This window comes from Orcinus orca, chromosome 14, assembly GCF_937001465.1.
Source record: "Orcinus orca chromosome 14, mOrcOrc1.1, whole genome shotgun sequence".
In the NCBI taxonomy this organism is placed as follows: Eukaryota; Metazoa; Chordata; class Mammalia; order Artiodactyla; family Delphinidae; genus Orcinus; species Orcinus orca.
The window spans coordinates 8125011-8142412 of record NC_064572.1 but is presented as its reverse complement, the minus strand read 5'-3'; the positions used below and the strand labels follow the sequence as shown (position 1 = coordinate 8142412).

General features: G+C 58.1%; 1 protein-coding gene across 3 annotated transcripts in view; it reads left to right on the top strand.

Annotated features, from left to right (window-relative positions):
- The window catches only part of PGBD5 (piggyBac transposable element derived 5), a 111997-nt gene that overhangs the window by 78368 nt on the left and 16227 nt on the right, over positions 1-17402 (top strand). Inside the window, exons 5-8 of one of the 3 annotated variants that reach the window (XM_033408882.2) lie at positions 1781-1978; positions 7901-8006; positions 9294-9513; positions 10881-11269. In XM_033408882.2, the coding sequence (XP_033264773.2) occupies positions 1781-1978; positions 7901-8006; positions 9294-9489 (500 nt within the window). In that variant the 3' untranslated portion in view covers positions 9490-9513; positions 10881-11269. Of the gene's footprint in view, positions 1-1780; positions 1979-7900; positions 8007-9293; positions 11270-17402 lie in introns of those variants that run through there. The other 2 variants (XM_049696981.1, XM_033408881.2) reach the window with 2 other exon arrangements.

Here is a 17402-nt window from a genome sequence, read left to right as displayed (position 1 = left end):
CTGCCCCCCACGGCATCCGTGTGCCCTGCAGGCCCGCTCCCTGCCCCACACCGTGGGTGTCCCTGTCTCCTGGGCCAAGAGCCGCATGACGTAGTCAGGACCCGCTTGCAGCATGTGGGCTGGTGGGGTGCTGAGTGAGGACACCAGAGGCTTCCCTGAGAGCTGGGCCGCTGGCCTGGGCCCCCCCCGCACGGGGAATTAGCGGAGGATGGAGGAGAATCTTCCAGTGGGAAGAAAATAATTAGACATGGAATTTGAAGTTTTCCGAGAGCAGACAGATTTCTTCGCCTGTTTGTTAGAAGCATCTGAGGCTGTGAGCCCTCCCACATGACCTCCTGGGCTTCCCCTGTGATGATTGACACGCGGGGAGGTTGTCTCCACGTTGCTCACGGATGGCTGCCCCCCATCCGCAGGGACTCTGACTGCCTTGTCTGGCCTGGTGCCCCCAGGGGCGTCTAACGGGCAGGGCGGCCGGGGTTGAAGACAGGCGTCCCAGCTGAGAGTCTGGCTGTCCCTCCTGGGCGCACGGAGACTGCTCTGTAAAACAACAGCCAGGAAGGATATTCACGCAAGATCGGCTGTTTTCATAAGTAAACCCGTGGGCTGCTGGATTCTCTTCCTCCCCCGTTAGGAGAACGCAGCTGCCCTTTGGGTGCGTGGGTTTACCGAGCCCGATGGGCGATTTAAAACGTTATCCCCATTCGTCTAATCCTCTTCCCTGTTTGGAAGACACGTTCTTAAATCTCAAGGCCAGCGGAGTCTGGGTAGTTGGATCTGCAGAGATGGGAGCCGCAGGGAGCCCTCTTTTTTCTGGCAGCAAGACAGGGCCTGCCCCCCCCGCGGGTGTTATTCTTCACCCACTGCTGCTCCTGGGGCGGCAAGGAGGACAGGAAGTCATCAGCGGTCCTTTCAGCATTGGAGGGGATGCAGTGGAGAGGAGCGCATGGGCCTGGGACATGTGCCCATAGTGTCAGTGAGCCCGGAGGGGCGGACTGCTAGCGGGCCTTCAGTCAAAGTGTCCCTTCACGTCCCCCTCCCCACGGGTGTGGGGAGGGGCGGGCTTCCCCACGGCTTCCTGGGCTCAGGGAGAGCCGGAGACCACGAGCAGGGAGGGCTGGGAAAGACCTTGAGTCCCGGCGGAATTTAGAGAAGCCTCCTTGTTCCTGCTGGCCTCTGCCTGGAGGGTCTCCTGCCCCGTGGAACGTGCTGGGCGTTGAGGCCCCCCAGGAAGCCCCGCCCCAGGGAAGCCCCGCCCCCCCAGGGCCCTGGCGTACAGCACAGGCAGGACCCCGTGTAGCGCGTGTCCTGTGAGGACTCCCTGCCTCCTCTGCCTTTCACTTGGCTGCACGGGACCGGGGCTGCCCGGGTGCCCAGCGAGTCTTGGTGAGGGGGCAGGGTGATTAGCTGCGTCAGGCTTAGATGGCAGACAGATCTGTGCTAATGATGCCCGTCTTTGCCCGCCCAGCCGGGAGCCTGCAGTTCTGGTGCATTGCATGTGCTCAGAAGTTTTTAGAAGCAGGTGGGAGGTTGGGTCCTCGGGCTCAGCCCTGTGCTGGCAGGTAGCCAGCCCTCTGGCCGCGAGAGCTGCCGTTGTTACTGCCGACGCCCTGCTTGCGTTAGCTCTTCCCTGCGATCTTAGTACATCCGGAAGTTGGGGGCGGCGGTACATCTGGGATGAAAGCCCCCGGACTTCACCATCTCTTCTAGGGGGGCCCCCGAGGGCCGAGCCCGGGGGGTCGGGGGGAGCCGCCCTGAGGCCGTGCGGTCCGTGTCCCCGCAGGGATCTACTGCTGCGGGCTGCTCAGCCCCAGGAAGAGTGACTGCACCGGCCTGCCGCCCTCCATGCTGAACAGCCCGGCCTTGCCGCCCGCCCGGGGCCAGCACAGCATCCGAACGAAGGGGAGCATGTCCCTGATCTGCTGGTACAACAAGGGGCACTTCCGCTTCCTGACCAATGCCTACTCGCCCGTGCAGCAAGGTGGGCACGCGGTGGGCACCGGGGCAGGGGTGTGGGTGAGCTCTGGCGTCGGGTGACCCCTGCCCCTCTTCGGCTCTGGGCCGCAGGGTGACGGCTGCTGCCCTTCACGGGGCGGCAAGCGCTTCCTGCACCCGCAGGCTGTCCGCTGCCTGGGACTTGCCAGCCATCAACAGAAGCCGTGAGGCTGGCATTTGCAGGTCCCCCAGGTCGTACGCGGTGTGATTAATAGGCTCCGTTTGAACGGTATTTACATGATCATCATCTAGGATTCTGTGAAAAATCTGTTCTGATGGGAGGCGGGGGAATAGTCAACCATTCTTATCTTTGAAATGTCTTCCTTAGAAGTTAATCGCTAGCGTTGGGTTTTTGGGGGGTTCAGCTGGTATCATTGATTTTCCTTGGGATTTAAAATCCATTGCTAACAAGGGGATTCATTTAGCAAGGAGGCTATATGTAAGGTAACCTACAGCTCAAACACGATTAAACAACAGAAAAGGAAATTGCAGTGACAAAGGGACCCTTTACAAAAATATTTAGCATTGCGTAGTGTATTTGAAAAGTCCCTTGTGTTCCTTTACATTAAGTCATCTTTCCTCTTCTCTATTAAAGGAACACTGCCAAGGAGCTCAGGGGTGTGCGATGTGTGTATGTGGTATGTGGGTGTGTATTTAGTGCCTCTTGTTCATTTATTCCCATCCTTCACCCCCCACACCTAAGTTGTATTACATTTCAGTGGAGATTGCAATGAGGGACTCAAGCATGTGGGTGTCGTGACCCTACTTACGTGTAGGGGGTGGAGAAAGCGCCCCCCCCTCGAGTGCTGTGTCAAGGGCACTTAGAGGAGAGGTTTGGAATTGACCTTGTCAGCTGAAGGCCAGTTTGAATTGGACTTCGGCTCTCTTGCGGTTGGGGCCTTGGGGCCAGAGTGTCTCTAGGAACAGGTGTGGGTGTAGGGCATGGGAGCTGCTTCCCACCAAGTTATGTTAAATGATAGTCTCTGAAACGATGTCCCGAAGCAAGGACTTCGCACCTGTCTGAGCTGGGTGAAATGAGGTAGCAGAGAAAAGACCGCACGCACCTGGGGAGGTTAGGGAGAAGCCTGCAATAGGACTGAAGATGACACACCTGAGAACCCTTAAATCAGGCGCCAAGGGAAGGAGGCGGGAGGCTGTTGAGGCTAGATGAGAAAATTGGGAGGGGGGATTTTTAAATACGCCGAAACTGGTATTTGTGTTCAATTCCGTGGTAGTTTTCTAAAGTACGTACTCTATTATACATCATGCAGTCCCCAATCCTAGTCGCCCTTGAAAATCCCATGGAGTGTGTCCACAGCCTGGCCACAGACTGACCCCCACTGCCAGGCCCCTGGGCACCCCCAGGGCCTGTGGACACTGGGAGCCCGGCGGGTGAGAGGAGACCCTGGGTGTGGCCCAGGGGGCTCAGAGCGGAGGCCGTGTGGCCGGCACGCGCCCCACCGGGAGTCCTTCTCCTGGCCCACATCCTAGGGCCTCGTTTCTTAATGAAGGAGGTAGTTTTCCTTTCGGTGTACTTCAAAGACATGATTTTTAAAAAGCACCTCGTGGGCTTCCCTGGTGGCGCAGTGGCTGAGAGTCCGCCTGCCGATGCAGAGGACACGGGTTCGTGCCCTGGTCCGGGAAGATCCCACATGCCACAGAGCAGCTGGACCCGTGAGCCATGGCTGCTGAGCCTGCACGTCCAGAGCCTGTGCTCCGCAACAGGAGAGGCCACAACAGTGAGAGGCCTGCAAAAAAAAATAATAATAAAAAGCACCTCGTATTCCATCCTTAGATGTATCATAATTTCTTTATCTTGGCCCCTATGAATGATCCTTTTTTCATAATATGAAGAAGGATGTAGTGAAGATCTTCATATGTAAATCTTCAGGTACATCTTTGATCACTTCCTCCAGGTAAATCTAAAAGTTAGACGGCAGGGCCGAAGGGTCTGAACGTTTTTAAGGCTCTCGATGCTGTGTTGCCAAAAGCCTGTACTTACTGCCGTTGCAGTGGGTTGTTCCTCCTGCTTTATCAACACTAGTTGTTTTTCTTTTCTAAATTTGTCAATATGATGGCTGAAAATGCTGCAGAATTTTAAATATAAATTGCGGTGACTGTTGGTGGGATTGAACATCTTTTCCTGTGTTTTCAGCTAATTTTCAATGCTTTCTTCATGTTCTTGTCAATTTTTCATTGGAAGTATTTGTCTTCCGAAATTGAAAGCAGATTTTATGCCTATAGCAGACATTTTTCTTCGTTTGTTTTCCTTTTGCTTTTATTTATGGCCAGTAATTTTAACATCAAAAGCGTTTTTCATTTCCGCATAGGCACAGCTGTTGATCATGTTATTTGCTCTCATGCCTAAAAGCCCCGGCTGTGTCCCAAGGCCAGGCAAGTGCAGTTCACCTGGTTGTTTCATAGGGTGGTTTTGCGCTCTTCGCAACCATCCACTTGGAATTTATTTTGGTCACGGCACCAGTCGGGCTGCTACGATGTTTTTTTCGTTAAGTGGCAAAGGTCGGTTGACCAAGCAGCCCCACCTGTGTACCTGAACCATTTATCAAATAATTCTTTTATTCCCTACTTACTTTACACGTCACCCAGATGACAAAGTCTCCTGTATTCTAAAGGCTGCCTCTCAGCTTTATACCGTCTTCTACCGTGACCGTATTTGCTCTTCTAGAACATGAGCAGAATTTCGAATTTTAGCAAACATGTAACTAGTTATGAACATTTTAGGGATTGATTTATTATTCTTTACTCCAGGTTCTAAGGGGAAATGAGCCCTCTTTCAGAGACGGTGAGCACATGCAGGCTTTCATTCATCCAGGGACATCCCCGTTGAGAACCACATCCTTTTGCGTTTCTTCTAGAATCCATGTTGAGTCTACCGTCTCGTTGCCATCTCCGTCTTTGCCCACTTAGGGTTCAGTTTCCATGAGGCTAATGTGAGTGTGGAATGTCTGCATGGGTCTGTGAGTCAGGTCTTGACTCATTCATTCAGACTTACAGAAGGACGGAAAGAAGGTCAGCCCAGCCAGAAAAAGCCTGGGGAAGGCAGAAGACAGAACTCACTGGAACATGAAGACAACGTGGTTCTCTCATAGGCCCACGTGGACCTACAGTGTCACAGAGGTAGACACGTGGAATAAAGCTGTGCGCAGAGGGTCCCCCACACGGCTGTAAATGTACAGGTGCACCCAGGAGAGCACGGCATTCCTGGTTATGATGCCAGGGGACACAATAAATGTCACATCACCTCTTGTCAGTATTTCCAATGTCTAAAGCTTTTCAGTCCTCAGAAAAGGATACTATAGGACAGCAGTCTTACCCTTTCCAGCTCGAATAGTATCTAAAATCCAAAACGTCAGCAGAGAGGAGCGTGGACTGGTTTATGAACTTGGGGAAATGCTCAAAGAGACTGACGCACACCTGGATTTTGAAACCAGTCCCCTGAGATTTCCAGCTGCAATCCTCATGCTGAGTTAAAACATTCGAAGGGATGGGAGGGAAACGGAGAAGGAACACAGGCCTGGCACGGCTGGGTGTGCTGGGACAGCGGCGGCCCTGGCTGTGCAGAAGGTGGCAGCCGGAGCTGCAGGCGGGGAGCCCCGGGGGCACGGCTCTGGCCGAGGCCCTCGGACAGTGGGCCTGACCCGCTGGGAGCCCTGGTGACTCAGAGTGAGTTGTCCTCTTCCTCTGGGAAAAGAACGGAGGGGGTTTTATTTCCTTATGGGATGGTCTGATCTGCTCATACACACGTGGACTCCGGGGAGCCCTACAGGCGCCTCCTTAGTCCCAGAGGAGGCTGTGGTCGAAAGTCGGGCAAATTAAAATGGAGCTGGAGGTGGGAAACCTCCCAAGGCCATGTGCCTGGGCCGGGGTGTGAAACTGGGGTGTTTGCCCACTTGGACTTGAGGTCGGGCGGGGTGGTGAGCAAAGACACCAGCACAGGTCCCCTCAGGAAGGGTGCCGCAGAGACACAGCCCTCCTTGGAGGCAGGAGCCCAGCCTTGGAGGATGCACGTGCGTCTGCATCACCCGACCATGGAACGTCTCTCTGAGTGGGGAAAGGATCCCTAAGCAGCCAGGGCCCAGGACCCTCTGGCCAGGAGCCCGGCCTTGGAGGATGCACGTGCGTCTGCATCACCCGACCATGGAACGTCTCTCTGAGTGGGGGAAGGATCCCTAAGCAGCCAGGGCCCAGGACCCTCTGGCTGGGCACGGAGATCCTCTGAGCTTTGGAGGTTTTAGGAAGTGTGTTGCCCGGGTCCTGCCCCGGGCCTCCCCAGACCACGGCTCTAGGGGAGGGGCCTGGCTTCTCAGTCTCTCACAAGATGTCCGGGGGCTTCTTCAGTGCAAAAATTCGGCACTGGGGGAGCGGGGTGGGAGACAAAAAAGATCCCGGCTCAGGGCTCAGCCTCAGCAGATGGACCCGTGTCACCATTTTTACTTCAGTTACGCCTATTTAAGTAGTGCTGAAAACCCCCAGCCCTTTGCATGGCGCTGTTCTGCTAATCCCACCGTTCTGCGGGCAGCGGGGATGGGGGCGGGCTGCGCGGAGGAAGCGCTCTGTAATCCCAACCTCGCTCGCAGGAGCGTCCTTCCCGCCCCCGCGTCACCTCCGTGGGCGCAGTGGACGTCCACCCGGGCGGGCGGGGCAGGTCTTGGAAAACAGGTTGTTGGGCAGCAGGCTGAAGAGGACTGATGACCTCTTGCTTCTCATGCCCGGTCAGTGGGCCGTTTGAATCTTGCCGTGACCTTGGCGAGTGGCCCTGGGACGCGGTTCCACGTGTATTTGGGAGGAAGAGGCGTTTGAAGGTGTGTGAGAGAGGGAGCGCCAGGGGCGGCTGGGTGTGAAGCACTCTGTGCGCGGCGCGAGGCGTGGAAGAGCCTGGGGTCGGGGCAGCTCCTGCCTCTCCTGAGCCTCTAGTGCCTCTGCCTTGATGCGGGCGGTGGGGCAGGCGGAAGGGACCCCCGGCTCCCTGACCTTGGTGGCCACCTCCTCCCACCCCCACTCAGACCCTGGTGGGAGGGGTTGAAGCCCGGGGGAGGGAGGGAGGGAGGGGGAAGGTGGGTCCTGAGCTCCCCTTCTGCTCTCAAGGCCCCATCGGGTGCAGCGGGCCCTGCCGTGGCCCGTGCCGTGGCCCGGTGTCCCGCACTCCCCTGAAGCTGCGGTGGCGGTGGTGGTGGTGGTTCCCCTCCATCTCCTCCCCTGCTGTGGCCCATGCCATGGCCCTGTGCCGTGGCCCTGCCGTGGCCTGGTGTCCTGCACTCCCCTGAAACTGCAGTGGCGGTGTTGGTGGTGGTTCCCCTCCATCTCCTCCCCTGCTGTGGCCCATGCCGTGCCCCCGTGCCGTGCCCCCGTGCCGTGGCCCTGCCGTGGCCTGGTGTCCTGCACTCCCCTGAAACTGCAGTGGTGGTGTTGGTGGTGGTTCCCCTCCATCTCCTCCCCTGCTGTGGCCCATGCCGTGCCCCCGTGCCGTGGCCCTGCCATGGCCCGGTGTCCCGCACTCCCCTGAAGCTGCGGTGGCGGTGTTGGTGGTGGTTCCCCTCCATCTCCTCCCCTGCTGTGGCCCATGCCGTGCCCCCGTGCCGTGGCCCTGCCATGGCCCGGTGTCCCGCACTCCCCTGAAGCTGCAGTGGCGGTGTTGGTGGTGGTTCTCCTCCATCTCCTCCCCTGCTGTGGCCCATGCCGTGCCCCCGTGCCGTGCCCCCGTGCCGTGGCCCTGCCGTGGCCTGGTGTCCTGCACTCCCCTGAAGCTGCAGTGGCGGTGTTGGTGGTGGTTTCCCTCCATCTCGTCCCCTGCCGTCTATTTGACGAGCAGGCAGGGGGGAGGGGGCGCATTTTGCACGGGGGTCTGCGGGGGGCGGCTCAGAGGGGATGTCCCGTCTGTTTCCCGCAGGAGTGATCATCAAGAGGAGGAGTGGGGAGATCCCCTGCCCCCTGGCCGTGGAGGCCTTCGCCGCCCACCTCAGCTACATCTGCAAGTACGATGACAAGTACAGCAAGTAAGTGAGCCGGCGCCCGGCACGGGAGGCCTCGCCGCCGAGAGCAGAGTGGCTGCTGGGCGGTCAGTCTCCCCAGGTTCAGAGCTGACAACGGGAGAGCCCGAGAGAGAAAATCCTGGGCCCGCGGCCTGGCCCGCCCAGCCCCCCACCTCCTGCACCAGTGCCCTCTCTGCCCCTCTCCCCTGGCCCAGCCGCTGCCTTCACCCCACACCCTCTGGGCCCTGGGCGCCGTCGGGCCGGGCCGCGTGTTTTCCGGCACTGGTTACGGAGCTCTTTCGTGTGCGGGTGCGGTCTCAGGTGTGGGGTCGTCGTCAAGTGCCCACACGGTGTGCATGTACACGGCCCCCTGCTGTCTCGGGGCGAGCTCCTGTGTCCACAACAGGAGGGAAAAAGTGATTGCCCTTGAACCTCGGTCTGCCTATGAAATGACTGGGCCTGAGCCTCACAGCCTGAAACAGGGTTGCACTAAACCCAAAGGTGGTGGGCATTTTCTCAGCCCTCCTTGAGGGCCACGGACATCTCCCCGGGCTGCTTGTGGGTGGGGAGGGCAGCACGTGGACCTGGGTCTCCTGGGAAAGTCCGGGTGTAAGAGGGAGCCCCGCTGCCCAGGGAGCCACTGGACGGGCTCCGCGGAGCCTGCAGTGTGCTTGGCACCTCGCGGGCCTGCGCAGTGGCTCCAGGGGAATCGGCACGATTGAGCGAATGGACATCCGTGGCCACCCTGGCTGGGCGTCTCGGTGGTGCCGAGGCTCCTGGCCCCCGGGGTGCAGAGACACACGTGCAGATGGAGGGCGCGGTGCAGGGATGGGTTCTGAGTTGGCGGTCCGGGGGGAGCGCCGTCCTCCGCCTCGGGGCAGAGGAGGCCTCCGTCTGAGGGGAGGCGGGCGTGGTGAAGAGACACGCACAGAGCTGCGGGCGGACGCGGCGCGAGATGGCTTGGGCTGTGCCGCAGTTGCGCAGGGCCCTCGGCGAGCAGGGGAGCCCCTAGGCCCGGTTCCCGCCAGAGCTCCGGGCTGCACCGCAGGGGCCCGGCTCCTGGTCTCGGTGTCCCCTGTGGTGACCCGCCTCCTCCCACCTGACCTTTGATAGGGGTTGTTTGCACGTTCAAGTACGGGTCACGTGACCGAGCCTCAGAGAGAGGCTGCCCCCCCCCCACAGCCAGATTCCCACCGCCGCGTCCCCTGCAGCATCTCGCTGACCCCGATGAGGCCTTTTGGGGATGTCTCTCCTGCACTGGGTCCCCGGGCACCGTCTGAGCCAGCCTTTCTTGCCGTTCTGTCCTCGTAGGTATTTCATTTCTCATAAACCAAACAAGACCTGGCAACAGGTGTTCTGGTTTGCCATAAGCATTGCCATCAATAACGCCTACATCCTGTACAAGATGTCGGAGGCCTACCACGTGAAGAGGTACAGCCGGGCCCAGTTCGGGGAGAGACTCGTGCGAGAGCTGCTGGGCCTGGAGGACACTTCTCCGAGCCTCTGATGCTGGGGGCGTGGCCCAGGTTAGGTAAGGACCAGGTCCAGGGAGGGGAGGGGGAGCCTGACGTCCGACCCGCCGGCCAGAGACCCGGAGACGCCCTGCGTGGGGCTGCGGCCCGGGAGGGGTGCTCGGGGCCTCTGGAGGGACCAGGACGGACCTGGTCAGAGGATGGCGTCATCCCGCTTTCCACGCAAAGAAGAGCACGGCCTCCCTCCGGAGAGCGGCCACCGCCTCGCAGCGAGCACCCGGCAGGTGTGGCCCTGAACCAGACCCTCCGTGCCGCCAGCGGGGGGCCATGGAGGGCACCCTCACGACCCCCCGGAGGCCGCGGGAGAGCCCGCTTAGCACACGGGACCTGGGAGGGCTGCTGCCACCAGGGGCGCCAGGGATGGGATGAGATGAGCCGGAGCGCGCTCTGCTCGGTGAAGGTGGACAGACATCCGTGACGTGGTCCGCGTCTCGCCGTGCCTGCGGGGGCGGGAAGCGAGCCGGTTGGGCTCTGAGCAGCTGGGACCGCTCAGGTGTGTGCGGGAGCCTGGAGGGTTTTCCAGCGTTTGCCCCGCGCAGGCAGCTTAGAACGGGGCTCGTAGAAGAAGAAACACAACCCGGCGCCATTAAAAGGCAGCGACGGCGTGGGGAGCGGGGCCCTCTGATACGTCCACGCGGCCTTCCTGCCCATCCCTGCGTGGCTGGTGGACAGGGAGAAAGTGACAACGGCGATAGGATGACGGTGAAGTGTGAGGCTGCTTTTTGTTTTTAAATATGTCTTCAGGTTATTTTCTTACTGTTGCTTCAGATCTTCTGTAAAAGGAGATATCCCTCTTCTTTTCTGCCCTCCCCCTCTCACCCCACCCCGTCGTGGCTCCTCGCATATGATCACAGGCCTAGACCTGGGCCAGAGAGGGCACCTCGCCTCCATCAGAGCACGGGGGCCTGCGGGCCTTGAGCTCTGTCACCATTAGCAGAACTACCTGTTTTGGAAAACACACAGCCTGGCTGAGACACCAGAATGTCTCTGCAGATGACCACTGGCTAACTCTGTCCCTCGCATGGTCACCGGGCAGCGTCTGCCGGCCTCACAGCACCCCTCAGAGCGCTGTGGCGGGCATTGGCAAACCCGCCTGTACCAGCCTGGCTGGGCCTGATTCCCGCGGGCCGGGGGCCTGCTCACCGCCAGCCAGAAAGACTTACGTGACGAGCAGCTGGCAGCAAGGGCTTTGCTTACTGCCCAGAACACTTGGGACTTTTCTGAACCGAGGTCCACAGGTCTCCCTGGGAGACCTCGGCCAGGGTGGTCGGCTGGTCTGGCTGTCCCCGCAAATAAGAAGCAAGTCATTCCTAGAGTTACGTGATCCCCCTTCGACCCAGTTTATGTCGCCCCCTTATTTTTACAGATGCAAACCTACTCTACTCAGGCTTTGGGACGTTCTTCCTTGTCACTCAGTTAATTACAAGTGTTGCTGGCGGCATGCTCCCAACTCACATTTCTGTCCCCGGGGTCATGACGGTCACCTCGCCTGTGGTTTTAATCCGGTGCCACGGATCGTAGGCCAAATTTTAAATCGCGTCTCAACACACCTTCGCCGTGTCCTTTAATTGGATTGGAAGCACTTTTACCACGTGGAGAAATCTATTTTTAATTTGTGATGCTTTTCTACAAGGTCCACTATTTCCGAGTTTAACGCGTCTCCAACGCTTAGGGAGACTCTAATGAAAGCTGATGAATTTTCTTTTCTGTCCAAATAAGTAAAAGAAAAAAAATAAAAGTCTATTTAGATGTTGACTCTTTGTTAATACGTGAGTTTGTTGAAAAGGTCAGGGACAAAAATCCAGGCTCCGTTTTTGAGTCTTGATTTCTCGTATAATCCCACGTACACGCTCTTGACTGTTCTAGCACCATGAGCCCGTGAGCAGTTTAGAAGAGGAATTCAGCTAAACGTGTTGACTGGTAGACACATGGACGGAGGCCTGGTCCCCCCCGTGAGTGCTCAGTTGTATTGCAAGTGCCCCTGCCATCAGACACGTCGTGCCTGTCTCCCAGCCTGGCGGTCCGCCCTCTCCCGGGCTGTGTGTCATTCTGATTGAACACAAGAGGCGCTGCCGTGACCAGTAGCAGGTGACTTCACATCGCCAGGTGATTACAGAGTAATTACACCATCTCAGTGCTCTGAACTCAAGACGGTGGCCACCTGGTTTCTGAGAAATGACTGAGGGGACAGCAGTTCAGCTGGGTTCTAGCGGAGGCTGCGGCGACTGCACCAGCTCTCAGGTTGAGAGCAGCGTCTCTTCCCTTTCCAGGAGGAGGACAGAGGGACAGGCAGCACTGATTAGGAAAACCTGCAGGGACCCGACCCTCACCCTTGGATGGGATGTGGAGTGACCTCACCAGGCACTGTACCTCCCTGGGTCTGAGGGCCGGCGGGTCCCCACTGGACGGGCTCATTGAGAAGCTGGCCATTACTGGTGACCAGGAAGGGGCCCAGTGCGAGGTTCGCAGGGGAGGGGCGGCCAGCACAGGCCTGGCAGAGGCTGGGAGGCAGGTGGCCTCCCTGCATCCCGTGGCTGCAGGGACCCCTGTCCGCGCAGGTCCTGCCACTGTGGCATACCAGTCCCGGTGGGAGGTCTTTGCTATGGGGTCTAGGAAGGAAGGACAGACAATGAGCTCCCAACCTGGTTCAAAACAAAGCACCACTGGAGCGTCTAAGCTTCTCCAGAGAACGTTTGTTAGACCGAATGCAGGTTAACCTGTTTGGTTCCACAGTTTGTGACGTAGTCACGTGACCTCAGCCGTCTCTGGAAGTAGGTAAGGTGATTCTTAGGAGAATATGACTTGGATGAATTTCTGGTTGTATTTGGTGCTTTCTTTCTCCGGGTCTATATTCCAGACGCATCGTCTTTTCCCCCCGCACTCTGCTTCCCCAAAAGTCTCAGATTTGAACAATATCTTACTTCGGTCACGGGAACATTACATGAGTATTTCAAAACTCAGGTGAGTGACATAGGAAAACCTTGGTGTCTGGATCATTCTGGGCAAAGGTATCCAGTTTATTGACTAAATTAGACAAGGCCTGGCCACCAAAATCGAATTGACTCTGCAGCTGTGGCCAACGTGAGAAGGTCGCAGAGCCCGGCCGGAGCGGGGAGGTCCTGGGTCACAGTGTGTGGCCGGGCACCGCTGTCACCCTCCGGAACCCCGCCCCGGCATCCGCAGCGAGGCGGGTGTGAGGCAGGCTCGCCATCACCAGTGAGTGATGCCCCTCCCGCCTGCGGTTAAGGGAAAAAGCATCCCCCCCACCACAGCAGGTCCTGGAGATCCAGGAGAGCAACTCAGCGACGGGGTGATGGGAGAGAGGAAGGGCATGCCGTCCACCACGAGGCAACCACGGGCGGCCACGGGCAGACAGCCAGGGCCACGTCCGTGCAGCACAGAGAGCTCCCTGTGCCCCAGCTCTTCTCCTTCCAGGCTCCCTGCTCCCTCCTCCCGTCACCATCCCCAGCTTGCGGGGGGGGGGGGGGGGGGTGTTGGACAGCGTTCCCAGGTGAGCCAGCGGACCTGACACCGAGGCCACGTTCTCGCCACTGCACACACTGCTGCCCAGATCCACCGTGAGGGCCGGCAGCTTTAGGCCTGATTCACGTAACGCCTTCATACGGTGTTCTCTCCTGTCTGGGGCTTTACAGAAAAGAGAGATCAAACCTGTCTTCTGATCTCAAATACTGCAGACAGTCAAGGTGCACACCCTCCCTGCGTCGTTCTCACTCACTTGTGTTCCCTTCTTGCCCTGGACCAGGTGGGTGTTTTTTGGCTGAAGGCCTGATGAAGCCCAACTTGACCTGGTGGTGAGCTGTGGTCTGGGGGGCGTTGGCCAGAGAAGGGCCCTAGGCTGCAGCTGGCCTCTCCTCACCAGGCAGCACGAGGGGAGGGCCGGCCTGGAGCCTCTCCCCAGGTGCCCAGGTGCATGGTGGGTGGTGGGCGGGGGTAGGGGGTGCGTCTCCAGAATGGCCTCGATCGTCCTCCTCAGGTGCTGCCCACTGGCCAGCATGTGTCTGGTGTTGTCCCCGTGTTGGGTAAAGGCTCGTCAACAGTCTTGGGTATAGAAAGCCAAGGGTACCAGAGGAAAGGGAACCCCCAAAAGATCACAGCACGGTTCCCAGGAAGTGACCCCAGCCCTGCCCCAGGGACGCCACAGCCCCCTCTGGAAAAGAGCGATGTCGAATAGCCCCTGCATTTCTGTAGCCTTCACTGTCACACCCAAACACCTTCTGTCTGTTCTTGATAGATCTTTATTGGAGTATAATTGCTTTACAATGGTGTGTTAGTTTCTGCTTTATAACAAAGTGAATCAGTTATACACATACATATGTTCCCATATCTCCTCCCTCTTGCATCTCCCTCCCACCCTCCCTATCCCACCCCTCCAGGTGGTCACAAAGCACCGAGCTGATCTCCCTGTGCCACGCGGCTGCTTCCCACAAGCTATCTATTTTACGTTTGGTAGTGTATATAAGTCCATGCCACTCTCTCATTTCATCCCAGCTTCCCCTTACTGTATCCTTATTTCTCGAGGGGGGGAAGGTGATGCCTCACAGCCGTGAGGGCTCCAGGGGGCAGAGGCGCGGGGTGGACCTCAGTCACTCCCACCAACGCCCGGGCGGCTCAGCTTTCCCGGCAGGCGTGGTACCAAGAGCCACACTGCACGGTCTCTGCCTCGAGGGCGTTGGGGTGCAAGTACGTCAGGGCTCAATGGAGGCTGAGGTCTGCCCAGAAGAAAGGTTTCCATGAGGGGCGAGCCCCCCGCGTGGTGGAGGTGGCAGTCGGCGTTGCTGCTGGGTGCCCGGCACAGCCCCCTCCGAAATGTGGGGTGTTTCACGTCCGCAGGCACCAGACACACCTGCTTACACAGACCCGGAAAGATGGGATCTGAGCATCTCGGAAGGCTGGGACGAGACTGCCTCTGACCAGGACTTGCCGGTTTATACATAAGTGTGTTTGGAAAGCGTGGCATCTGTGGGGCAACAAGGCAAAAAGTGGTCTTAGCTATTCAAGAGGTCATCACCAAGCACGAAGAAAGTTTCTCATCTCATCAGTACTCATATGCAGTTATGACCCTTTTCTTCCTTTCATTCCCCCAGCAACTTGTACCTGGTTCTGTTTTCTCCCAGGAAGCGTGGTGCGCTCACCTCTTTCCCCACCTTCCTCCACTAAGAAAGGGCCGCAGCTTAGGCAGAAAAGTGGTGGAAAAAATGATTAATTGGGCAAATGAGAGTTTTAGCTTTTTTAATTAGCTCTTTCCCTAGACTTAGCTGTTTAAAAAGAAAAAACTGCATCTAGCTTCGCAGTTGGGAGCTTCCTTCCTGTGAGTAGAACACAGAAGGAAGGAGGGGAAGGGGGTTCTATGATTTCAGTAGATTAAAAAGGTGGACTCAGAACAGTTGTATACATTTTTAGGTGTGAATTTAAGATCTGGAGTTGTGGGATTGTGGGATTTTTGATTGAGGCATTTTGGGGTAACTTTCATCCATTTCAAGATAAAGGCATAGTATGATGTGACTCAAGTTTTGTCCCCTTATCACTACTCATCACTAGAAGTACAGTATCCAAAGTGGGACGGATGCTCTTGCCAGCTCCTGTACCAGTCAAGCCACGTGTCCAGTCCTGGACCCTCCCTACAGCAGGAGACATCGACCAGTCAGGGGTCCAGGAGGCAAGGACAGTGGGTCCACATCAAAGCTGAATGCTGCGAGTGGCAGTTGTGCAAACGGGGTGATGAGTGTGGTGCAGCGCTGACTCGGGGCAGGGGTGCATGCCAGGGGTCTCTGGGCTCCTAGTCCCTCTTGGGATACAGTGGACATCACCAGCAGGCAGCCTTCAGCTCAGTGGGGAAGCGCTTTCCAGCACTTAGAGCTGCCCCACGTGGGCACAGGACGCCTCCGAAAGCAGGGGACGCCCTGCCTGTTGCTAAACATCCCGCACCAGAGGCAGCATTCTTGGTGGGCAGGAGGCGGGACTGGGTGGGACACCCCTGCTGGCAGCTGGACACAGGGTCTCTGCTAGGCAGATCCTGTCGGGGGGCAGCGGCTGACCCACCTTCCCTGTCACCCTCCCCCCATGCCAGGAACTGGAAAAAGGTGGGGTGAGCTCTGCCCTCTCATGGCTGCCCCAGCTCTTAGCAGCAGCCTGACCTTGGCCAGCCTACATCAAGCCAGGTGGTAGCAGTGGCTTTTTTATCCACAGTCACCATCCTCCAAGGCAGAAAGTCTAGAGACCACAAGTAAGCAAAGCCCTAAATTGAGACGGCCGGCCAGATAAGTGTATTCATGAAGATAACAGGACGGAATATTTTAAAACCTGGAAGGATTGTTGTCCTGCTGTAGACTGTACAAGCGCTGGGAAGGTGTGGGCAGCTTTGTTTGTTTTCAAGAGTTAGAATGAAAAACGATGTTTTCACACCTAGTCTTTGGTCCAGCCCCTGCCTTCCCAGAATCCGCGCGCCTTCCGTGAGCCTCTCCACGTCCGCCCAGCAGAGGGCGGCAGAGGACACCTCGTGCGCCTCTCGCGGCTGCAGACACAGCGCGTTCCTTCCATAGAGGTGCTGAGTTAGGGTCCCACAGGGTTCTAAGGCACCGTGGATGCCAAGGTAAGAAAGACACGAGGTCTCTATTGCTCCAGAGCGAGGAGAGAGAACCATAAACAAGTCATAGACCTCCAACCGTGCTGTCACGGGGCGGGAGTGGGAAGGGAACTTGGTGCTGAATTCCACGTTCATTCCTCCTGCAGATGTGTGCTGGGTGCTTCCTAGGTCCAGGCCCTTGTGGGTACAAGACAAACACCCCTGCCCTCGCGAAGGGCGGAGAGGACATAGCAAACCAAAAAGTGCCTGTATAGTATTTGTGAAGAGATCCAGTTCTGCAGAAGACGGGAAGGTTCAGGTTTGGGGAGCGCTGAGGCAGCAGGTGGTCAGGTTAGGCTGAGAGGGTCTGTTTGGGGCAAGTCCCAAGGGGAGAGTCGGCCCAGCAGCTTCAGGGACCCACGACAGCCTCGTCTTCAGCCGGGCTGTGCGGGGGCGCGAGGGCTGCTGGGCCCATCCCAGGCCGAGGTTGGGCGCTGCGGGTCTAGAGCAGCAGCGCCTGGTGCCCTTGGGGAAGAGCACGACCTCAGGCCGGACAGGCTGCGGTGGGGGAGATGACCAGCCCAGCAGGATGGGGAAGGCTCACTCAGGGACCCCGGAGGGTGTCGGAGCAGAAGCTAGCGTCATGTTTTGCATGTAGTAGGCATTCAAAGAATGTTAATAAAATATAAATGCACTCTTGCATTTGGGTTAGAAAAAACACCTGCACATGATAGAGGAAACCGACTTTAACAGTTTCCTGGCTTACTTGACTGCTGACCCACTATCAAGAGGAAGTGGTTCCTGGATGTGGGGAGGGGAGGGAGGGAGAGAGAAGAGGGTGGGAAGGGGAGAGGGGGGAGGGAGATGGAGGGAGGGCTGCAGGCCGGGCCCCCTCGAACAAGCTGCCGTGGTCTCTGGGTGGTCTCAGCTTCCAGAACCGTCCCCTCCTCTGGGGTCCCCCCTGGGCGACCCAGCTGAGCCTTGACTTCTGACTGGGAGTCTCCCAGCTTCCATTTTGGCCACACCCCCAAAAGGCCAAGGAGAACATAGAGTCTGACCCCGCAGAGCTGGTGGGTTCAGCGTGGGGCCCCGACACCCTTTGGAAGTTTCCAGAGGGCTGCCCAGAGCTCTCTGCGTGTCCCCTGTGTGTCCCTGCAGCCTCAGAGGGGCAGCCTGGAGCATCTCAGGAGGCTTCTCCCCACCATCGTGACAGTGGCCGAGCGGGAACGGGGACAGGATGCTGCAGGGCTGGGCCGTCCAGGGCGGAGAGAACTGGCCCACAGGGAGGGGGAGGCGGAGGGAAGG